At 42.5% G+C, this 9,402-nt stretch overlaps 1 protein-coding gene across 1 annotated transcript in view; it reads left to right on the top strand.

Annotated features, from left to right (window-relative positions):
* Window positions 1-8,675, top strand: part of DNAH10 (dynein, axonemal, heavy chain 10) — a gene marked incomplete at its 5' end in the record, with an annotated part of 58,323 nt that extends 49,648 nt beyond the window's left edge. Inside the window, 12 exons of the mRNA XM_010292992.1 lie at window positions 561-715; window positions 969-1,152; window positions 1,975-2,175; window positions 3,383-3,592; window positions 3,967-4,062; window positions 4,763-4,934; window positions 5,411-5,542; window positions 5,932-6,143; window positions 6,228-6,395; window positions 6,659-6,839; window positions 7,911-8,056; window positions 8,529-8,675. Coding sequence (XP_010291294.1) covers window positions 561-715; window positions 969-1,152; window positions 1,975-2,175; window positions 3,383-3,592; window positions 3,967-4,062; window positions 4,763-4,934; window positions 5,411-5,542; window positions 5,932-6,143; window positions 6,228-6,395; window positions 6,659-6,839; window positions 7,911-8,056; window positions 8,529-8,675 — 2,004 coding nt within the window. The remainder of the gene's footprint in view (window positions 1-560; window positions 716-968; window positions 1,153-1,974; window positions 2,176-3,382; window positions 3,593-3,966; window positions 4,063-4,762; window positions 4,935-5,410; window positions 5,543-5,931; window positions 6,144-6,227; window positions 6,396-6,658; window positions 6,840-7,910; window positions 8,057-8,528) is intronic.
* Window positions 8,676-9,402: the final 727 nt, after the last annotated feature.

The raw sequence follows: 9,402 nt of genomic DNA on the forward strand, positions 1-9,402 counted from the left end.
CCCCCAAATCTTGCCTGGTATACTGTAGATTTCTTATTTTCCAGTCAAATGCCTTAGATGAGTTATTTGTCCTGTTTAAGTCAGTCGAATTTTTGCCGTTGATTTCAACAGTCAACATTTCACTGTTATTTTTGTACTGCTAAATTGTACTTTGATCTTCTTGTGGCAGTGAGTTCTATAGACTGGTTACAAACACAGACTTTCCTTTGTTATGCCTTTGGTTTCATTCAATGTCTTCTTGCTTTATAAGAAGTCTTTCTGTAAGCAATCTCTTAATACTTTTTGCTTGAAATGCTATTTTCTGTATCTTCAGAGAATTACTTGACATAAAATGAAAGTACAAATGTGTTTCTGGACTTGAATACTTCATACTGAAAAAGTTGAAATTTTTGTATTCACTTAATCTTTTAATATTTCTTTGCAGGTTATTGACTGTATTCTTTCTTCTCCTTGTGTCTCTTGGCCCCTCATTAATCAAATTGCTTTTGTCTGCTTTCCTAGTGATTTCATTGACAGAGCCATTTGCTCCATTTGCATTGTCTCCCATCTTTTCTTGCCAGTGGTATGATGCAGATGCTCCGGAGCAGATGCCGTTCCCCATGCAGTACCAGAACAATCTCTCAAACTTTCAGAAACTCCTACTTTTACGGTGTTTCCGGGTGGACCGGCTATATCGGGCAGTAACAGACTATGTTACTCTGACAATGAATGAGAAGTAAGTCACTCTCTTCTTTCCAATCCAAATCACACCGCTCAGGTATTTTACACAGAACTGCAGTTGTAATCAGCTATGTAAATGACTTTGTAATTTGCCTAAACAACAGAGTGTGATTTGTCTCTGTATCTCTGTATTGTAGACTCCATGTGCAGTCTGCAGCCAGCTTTGATGTTTGTGTAAAGGTTGTCTTTTACACAAGATGGCTGCTCTTGTGTAAAGTAGCAGTTCATTGTGATTCTTTTCCTACCAGGTATGTGCAGCCCCCTGTGATCAGCTTTGAAGCTATCTTTGAGCAGAGCAGTCCTTACTCACCAGTTGTTTTTATCTTGAGTCCTGGTTCTGATCCTGTCAGTGACCTCATGAAACTGGCCGAGAGGACAGGCTTTGGAGGGGATAAACTCAAATTGCTAGCCATGGGACAAGGCCAAGAAAAGGTAACTTTGGTGGGAGGGTAGGGATTTGCTGTGTGCAGCAAGTTAGTCTCTGAATTGCAAATCGTGCTCCCTAATTGCTGTGGACCTGTTCAAATCTCCTTTCCAAAGGTCTGGTCCGTTTTAAAGGGAGTTACTTTGTGGTTCAGACATAGCATACAATTTGCTTTCCTGTAATGTGAAAGGGAGCATTTGACTGATTGGCTGATTTTATGGTTTGGGTAAGGGTAGATGCTGAATGATATTGTCATCTGTTAAAAAATAGTTGAGCTGAAAAGATGTTACTCCGCAGCCTTTCAAAGGTTAATTGATTACCCTGTGTCTCTGTAGATGGACATGAGGACATGAGTTGATTGGAAGTCACAGTGTTTGTTACCAAAAAGATATTCTGCTGCGCTCTGCTTTTTCTGTCTTTCCTGTAGCTTAGGAAGGGATGTCCAAAGCTTAGCAGCTGACTGAATTTGCTGTGATTTCAGTCACTGGGAGAATCGATTAATTTAGACCACCACTTCCTAGACTCTGATCTTCACCCTCTTCTGGGCCATGCACACTCCTGTATTGTTTTGAAATACTTCAGTGCTGTGCGTGACTTTTAATTTCAAAAAGAATTAATGAAATAAAAAAAAAACCATCTCAGAGGAGCTTCTTGTGGTATTGGAAAAGGTCTGTTCTCAGCAAGGAGCATTCGGGTAAGTTTCCTAAACTAACTTAAAGGCTGAGTGTGCTTGCTAGCAGGAAGAAATCCATTGCACTAACCCATCAGAGTCAGTTTGCTTAAAGGATAAAGGGAGAGTTACTCACAGACTGTTCTTTCCCTCTCTTAAGATTGCTTTGCAGATGCTGGAGAATGTGGTGGTTCGTGGGGAGTGGCTAATGTTGCAGAACTGTCACCTTTTGGTGAGGTGGCTTATCAATCTGGAAAAGGCCCTGGAGAAAATTACGAAGCCTCACCCAGACTTTCGTCTCTGGCTGACTACTGACCCGACCAAGGGCTTCCCCATTGGAATACTGCAGAAGTCCTTAAAGGTACTGTGCAGTGGGGGAGCCCCAGTCAGCAGGGCTTGTCCTGCCATTCTTCTTCAGCAAAACAGACTGTCTTTGGGAGGAGCATGACCTGAATGCAGCATGTTGACTTGGGCTGTGTGTACTAGTTTTTTGTCATTATAAGCCAAAGCCTTTTTTTAATCATCCTGTTTATCTTACGGTGATTTTTTCCTTTGGGTGAAAGCTGTTCAGCAAGTTTTTTTTCTGAAGCAGTTATTTCGGAGTAGATGTTTGTGAGTAAACCTGGAAATGTGACAAATGCTCTTTAGATTCAAATGCCACCATAAGTGAGGAATATCTGGAGAGACAGAAATAAGTCCTGTCACTCCTGATGCTGAAGTGCAGAACTGAGATCTGTGCCTAGCCTGGCAATAGTGCCAGTGGAGCAGACATGTAATAGGATAATGGTTTCCAGCTGCTACTTCAGGCTGCAGCATTTATCATAAGCAAGCTGAGCTGATTATTTTGAAGGCACAAGCCATGATGCTGTCCTAATGTTCTTTTCTATGTATGGCTGCTTTACTTCTGTTGTGGTGAACCAGTCCTGTAAACATAATAATTTTATTTCATAGATTTGGAAGCAGTAAAGCAGTGGCATGACAGATTCATCCAGTATGTGCTCTCATGTATCAATGACAGCTCTGGAGTATTCACCTCCAGAAGTGTTTAGTGCTGCAGTGGAGAGAAGTGAGCATGAACGTATCTTTAAAAGACTGCAAATACGCACTTGCTAGGTCTAGCTATGAGCAGTGAGAACAAAGGTCTTATAGCTCTTTGAAAAAGCTGCAGGAAGCTGGCTCTGCCTCACTTTGATCATCAGTAAAGCCATGTTAAAGACTGTTAAGCCATCTTACTGTGGTGATTTGTAGGACACACCAAAATATGTAAAGTGCTGGTAGTATTTCAGTAAATTAGATCTTCAAGTATGATAAATTCTAATGTCTTTCCATTAATACGACTAGTTCTAAAATAATATCAAGTTTGTCTTTATATATGTGTGTTTACCTTGATAAACTTAAAAGGTCTGTTTCACGTCTTTACATAAGAAAAAATTCCATATTGGTATGAATTTGGAAAGCTGTTCAAAATTTTCAAGCTTGCATTGTATAGCTCACTTAGAGAGCATGATATATTTACAGCTTATTTTCCTGAGGCTATCCAGTAATTGATGGCTTCTCTATTTTGATAGGTTGTGACAGAACCACCTAATGGTCTGAAACTGAATATGCGAGCCACCTATTTCAGAATTCCCCAAGAAGCCTTAGAGCAGTGCCCACATCCTGCCTTCAAATCCTTAGTCTACGTCTTGGCATTTTTCCATGCTGTGGTTCAGGAGAGAAGGAAGTTTGGGAAGATTGGCTGGAACGTACCATATGATTTTAATGAATCTGATTTCCAGGTAAGAAAATAATTACAGCGGCTTTTATATTCTTGAATTGCTCAGACTACTTTTGAAAACATGTAATCTATCCAGCTTTAATCCTTTCTCACAATAACACAACTTCATTTTTTTCTGCTCCTGTGGACTCATGTAGACTCCTGATCTTCTATAATGTCAATTTTGGCCACTAAAAATTAATCAGATTGCCAGTCCTTCATGTTTATATTGCCTCTCTCATGAGTTTCTTTTCTGAAGGGGATTTATACTTTTTAATTATTTGAAAAAGAAATGATTGTTAGTTTTCAAACAAGAACTACGTTAAATAAAATCTATAGATATGTATAGCTGATTTATGAATCTTCTTATCTCACATGTTCCAACAACTTTATTAGGTCTGCATGGAAATTCTTAACACATACTTGACAAAAGCTTTCCAACAAAATGATGATAAAATCCCCTGGAGCAGTCTCAAATATCTTATTGGTGAGGTGAGTGCCTACAATGTCATTAAGGAACACTTGATGGGAAGAGAATCCAGATAAATGAAGCTTCCTTTCTGCATGGACTGTATCACCAAGTAAAGCTGGCTGAGAATCTCTCCTGGGCCGTCTTGAAACTCCTGTGTAGCCGTGAGCGAGTCACTTAATCTCATTGTGTCAATGAAATTGTGTGTAACTGCACAACAAGGGAGTTATGGTGCTTAATTAATTTTGAGTGAGAGAGCCCTTGGGATCCTCTGATGAAAGGTACTGAACAGCACAACTTTACAGTATTATTAGTGCAGGGGAGTATTACTGATGCGCGAGCAGTACAAACAGGTATTTCTAAAGCTCTTGCAGTGCTGTGTGTGGTACGTGCTGTGTAGTGGCTGGCCAGTTCAGAGTAGTTGCTGTGACGTGAAATCCTGCAGAAAGCTGTTACTTTGCAGCACTTAATCACAGCTGAGCGTGAGCTGGTACCGAAGGAAGGTACCATTGCGCATACATAAATTACCAAGACAGGTTATTAGGAGTGCCCTGAGCAGCTCTCTCCAGACCAAGTCCAAATATTTGGTATCCCTTAAGGGAGACAGTGTTACACCATGCAGTCACTGCAAAAGCAAAGAGTATGTTGGACCTTTCAGTGATTTTAAACTGTATTTGCTGCTCCAAAAGCCAGTGCTCTAATATCAGTGTAACTAATTTCTAGGTCATGTATGGTGGGCGCGCAATTGACAGCTTTGATCGTCGCATTCTGACTGTCTATATGGATGAGTACCTTGGTGATTTCATATTTGACACGTTCCAAGTGTTTCATTTTTATAAAAACGACAAGGTTGATTATAAAATTCCGCAAGGGACTGTGAAAGATGACTTTGTTGGTAAGAAATGCTTTTTCTGCCATGTAAGTTAGCATTAAAAGAAAAAGTCTACCTACAGTACACATTCTCTCCACACGTCCATTGCTGGATACGAGAAGTTGAAAAGAACTACAGGCATTGCATGTGCATGTATTGCAATGTAATAATCCACTGTCGATGCTGTTTGTTAGCGTTTTATATGAGCAGCCCTTTGTAATGTGAACTTACCAGCCAGTTCATGTCTTTAAAAATCCAGAAAAGCCCCAGGTAAACAGCATGTTCATTTTGTTATTATTAAATGATCCATTTCCATGGGGGGTGTATTTCATGCTTAAAAATGTTTATTCAGTCCTGGCAGTGTTTTCAGCACCAGTTACAGCATGTGATGTTGTTTTCAAGCAAAGTGATAACAAAACCCGCTGCAGTATTCTCTTTTTTTGCCTGGTAGCTGTGGTTTAATATATCACATCTTGAGGAAGTGTGGTTTTGTATTGCAGAGGTGATAGAATCTCTGCCGCTTGCTAATACTCCAGAGGTCTTTGGTCTTCATGCAAATGCTGAGATTGGCTATTACACGCAAGCAGTTCGCGATATATGCTCTCATCTTCTTGAGCTGCAGCCTCAAACAGGTATGTATGTTCTTTATTGGGGTGTTTTCGTAAGAAATGATGAGGTGGCGAGCTGCTCGCCATGGGGACTGTGATCCCTGCCATGCCATGGCCCGCCTGCCCCCTGTGTGGGGAGGTGCGTGATCCTGCGGCACACAGCGGGGGTGGGAGCAGAGGAGGGGGCAAAGCAGCTGACCCGCTCAGCCCTGCCACCCGGGCAGTGGTTCAACACAGGCGCGGGGGCAGAGTGAGAGACACGCAGGGAGTCTTCTGGTGCAGATGTCAGTACTGCAGAGGGTGGGAGGCTTCGACGCCAAAAGGTGAGCCAGCTCTCAAAGTTTGCTTCAAAAATGAGTAATAGAAGGAGTAACTTAAGCAGATTTAGTCTCACTAAACCATTTTTGTTTCAGGTGAAACTGGTATGGGAATTAGTCGAGATGAATATATTGCAAATGTTGCTAAGGATATAGAGAACAAAATACCACAAGTATTCGATCTTGACCAGATCCGGAAAGGTTTTGGACCAGAGATATCCCCTACGACTGTGGTGCTGTTGCAGGAACTGGAACTTTTTAATAAGCTGATCATTCGAATGTCAAAGTCATTGGCTGAACTGCGACGTGTAAGTAAGAACTCAGGTACTATATGGAATCAGTTGGGCTCTACCTGCCTCAGGTTGGCACTTAGACCCTCACTCTCTTCCCAGGCCTTGGCTGGGGAAGTCGGAATGAGCAGTGAACTGGATGATGTGGCTCGGGCTCTCTTCAATGGACAGATTCCAGGAATCTGGCGGCGGCTAGCCCCCGACACACTCAAAACACTGGGAAATTGGATTATTTTCTTCAGAGCTCGCTATAACCAGTACAGCAGCTGGGTGAGTGCCTCCAGAAAGCTTTTTGTTTTGTTAATCTGCACGATACGCTATGCAAATTGGTGCAAAGTCAGTGAACACACACGGCTTTAGATAAGTCACTTGACCTAATGCCAATCACCTCCTAGAATGATAATGAACTGTTGCATGACTACGTCTGCAAGAGGGACTGGCGGCTGGCGAGCCATCAAGAGCATTGGCCTCCAGGCCGAGTCCCAGGTGCAGTGGGAGAAGCAGGTGCTGCAGATTGTCTGCTGTGATTGCAGGTTAGCGAGCATGAACCAAGGGTGATGTGGCTCTCAGGCCTGCATGTCCCAGAATCTTACCTGATGGCTCTTGTTCAAGCCACCTGCAGGAAAAACAGGTGGCCCCTGGATCACTCCACCCTCTACACCGAGGTAACCACGTACAGGACTGCAGAAGACATCACAGAGGGGTCTACTCAAGGCAGGTGTTTTTATGATTATTTGGCAAAAATAATGAAGTAGTTAATTAATTGGTGAGGGAGTGCAAGCAAGGGATTGCCTGGCATACTGAGTAAATTACTCAGATTATACCTCCTCAGACAACACCCTTGGTTAAGCGTTTCACAGTCCCCGTGATTTCAAGCTGGGAGTAGCTGGGTTCTGGTTGCTGCTTTCCTGCCGAGCCTCTGCATACACAGAATACGAGCACCTTTCTTCAGCACTTTCCACCCACGTGCATGTGTTTGAACTTACACCTCCCCCTTGCTCCCTCTCCTAACTTTGTATATATACACTTTTTTCTTAATGGCTAGAACATTACCAGTCCTAGCAGGTTTATAAAGATCTATTTACAAATACTATATTGAAATATATTTAAACAAAAAGTAAATACCACTATGTATGATTTATTGTGTAAGTATCTTTATGACGTTTCTGTGACTAGCACTGCTGGGTACAGGGACAGCTACGCAATGCTTCTGAGTACCAGACCTGATTGGAACAGAGGAGGAAAAAGAAAAATGTGATTTTTTTGCTAAATCTAACTTTCAGTTAAAAACAAAAGCCACCTCAAGGGCTTGCTTTATTTACTACCATTTCATCAAAATGCTTGGTATTTGTACTAGAACAACTCTACCCCAACCCTTCTGCTTTTCTCAGCATGATCTAACAAACAGCCCCCCAGCGGTCCAAAAGCCCTCTTGTAACTTGGCTATTAGTTGGGATAGCCAAGTAATATTGCAACGTTACAGCTGGCAGATGGCACCCACTGTGGGGATGAGAACTGCAAGCAAATCAGTATTTATTCCTAATAATGTTTATCACATATAGTCCAACTGAGACTATTTTAATTTGGAAAAAAAAAATTTAAACACAGTAGGTCATGGTTGTATTATAAAAACAAACACCACAGATAAATACAGCTGCATTTTGAAATGGTGAAGTGAGTTCTGTCATGACTGTGTATGTGCCAAGGACAGCGATCGCAGGAACAACAGCTGCCTTAAACTGATTTTTCAGTTTACACAAGGTATTGTGTTTTCTGCCTGTACAGGCTGCTTTGTTTCTGGTCTGTTTCTGGAAGGAGCAGACTGGGACATGGAGCATGGCTGCCTCACCAAAAGCAAGCCCGGAGTCCTGGTGGTGGAGCTACCCCTTCTGAAGATAATCCCCACTGAAGCGCACCGGCTCAAACTCCAGGTACTGCTCCTTTGGGGACACAACGGCCAGTTAGCTTACCCCCTTCCTTCTGTTTTCACACCCCAAGAGCTGGTAGTCCCTTCCTTCTGAGCAGCAGGGTTTTACCATTATCACTAGTATATAAAGCATGCAATTTAACAGTTCTCCTTACATTAACTGTCACTGAAGTTTTTCTTTTCTAGGGGTGACACTCAAGGGGGTTAATACATTTGCTGCCTCTTTTCCATTCCGGCCATATGGAACCATCTTGGGACGCTCTTTCAATCCCACTCCTCTTTTTGTTATTTCCCATTACCAGTTAATGACATAAAGGACGTTTACATTTTCTGGGTATCAGGTATTTAAGACGTGTAACAAAAAAAGTGAATTTCCAGAGACAGTCGTGTCTCCTACAGCCCCTTCTTGCTTCCAGTTTCACATAGTAGTACTTCAAGCACTACTCAGTGTCCTTCTTTCCTCCACGCTCTTTTAGAATACCCTACGGACACCTGTGTACACAACCGCCCTGAGAAGGAACGCAATGGGCACTGGCCTTGTTTTTGAAGCTGATCTTTACACTACGAAGCACATTTCCCACTGGGTCCTTCAAGGCGTTTGTCTCACCTTGAACTCAGACTGACTGGTTGAAGTTGGCACTAGATTCTTCCCACAGAGTCCCACTCTTTGGGGCACGGGGTGGGAAGGAATCCAACTAGGCAATGATTTGCTGCGTGGGTGGAGACAGTGTTCACTTACTTAGGCACACCTGACTTTAAGTAGTGTGATACAACCAAACTAGTACTATCAATAAACATGTTTGAAGAGGAAAGTTTCTTATAATTTGCATTTCCTTTTAGAAAGGCTCCAAGCTGCTCTGTGTATACAAAAAGAGGGAATAAGTTAGTCTCGCACACACAAAGACTAAGGTTTGCCTGTATGGTTGTAAGAAATGTTTTTAATTGCCCAAAAAGCATCACTTCTGCTGTGCTCAAAAGCAGTGCCTTCTATCATCCTTGAACAAGTGGCAGGGTAGATCAGTCATACAACAGATAGCCATAAAAATATGGCAACAACCACCAAAAAACTCAGACCCATTGCTGGCTAATGCAATACACTTAAAAACAGTAAACCACAGAATAACACACTCTCTTTAACCAACCATTTTCCAGGAACACAGCTTCTCCCTCTCCCTCCCCACCACCCATGAAACAAAGCCTACCACACAACCAGCAAAGTGTAATGCCACGGTGTCTTTCTTGGGCTTCAGAACAGCGAGTGACTGAGTCGCGAGGGTGTGCAGGAGGCCTTAGGGCTAGCGGGTGTTCACACCCTCTCTGCCTGGGAACAACCCTGCCGATGAAGTGCCG

This window comes from Phaethon lepturus, unplaced genomic scaffold (assembly GCF_000687285.1).
Source record: "Phaethon lepturus isolate BGI_N335 unplaced genomic scaffold, ASM68728v1 scaffold44818, whole genome shotgun sequence".
NCBI lineage: Eukaryota > Metazoa > Chordata > Aves > Phaethontiformes > Phaethontidae > Phaethon > Phaethon lepturus.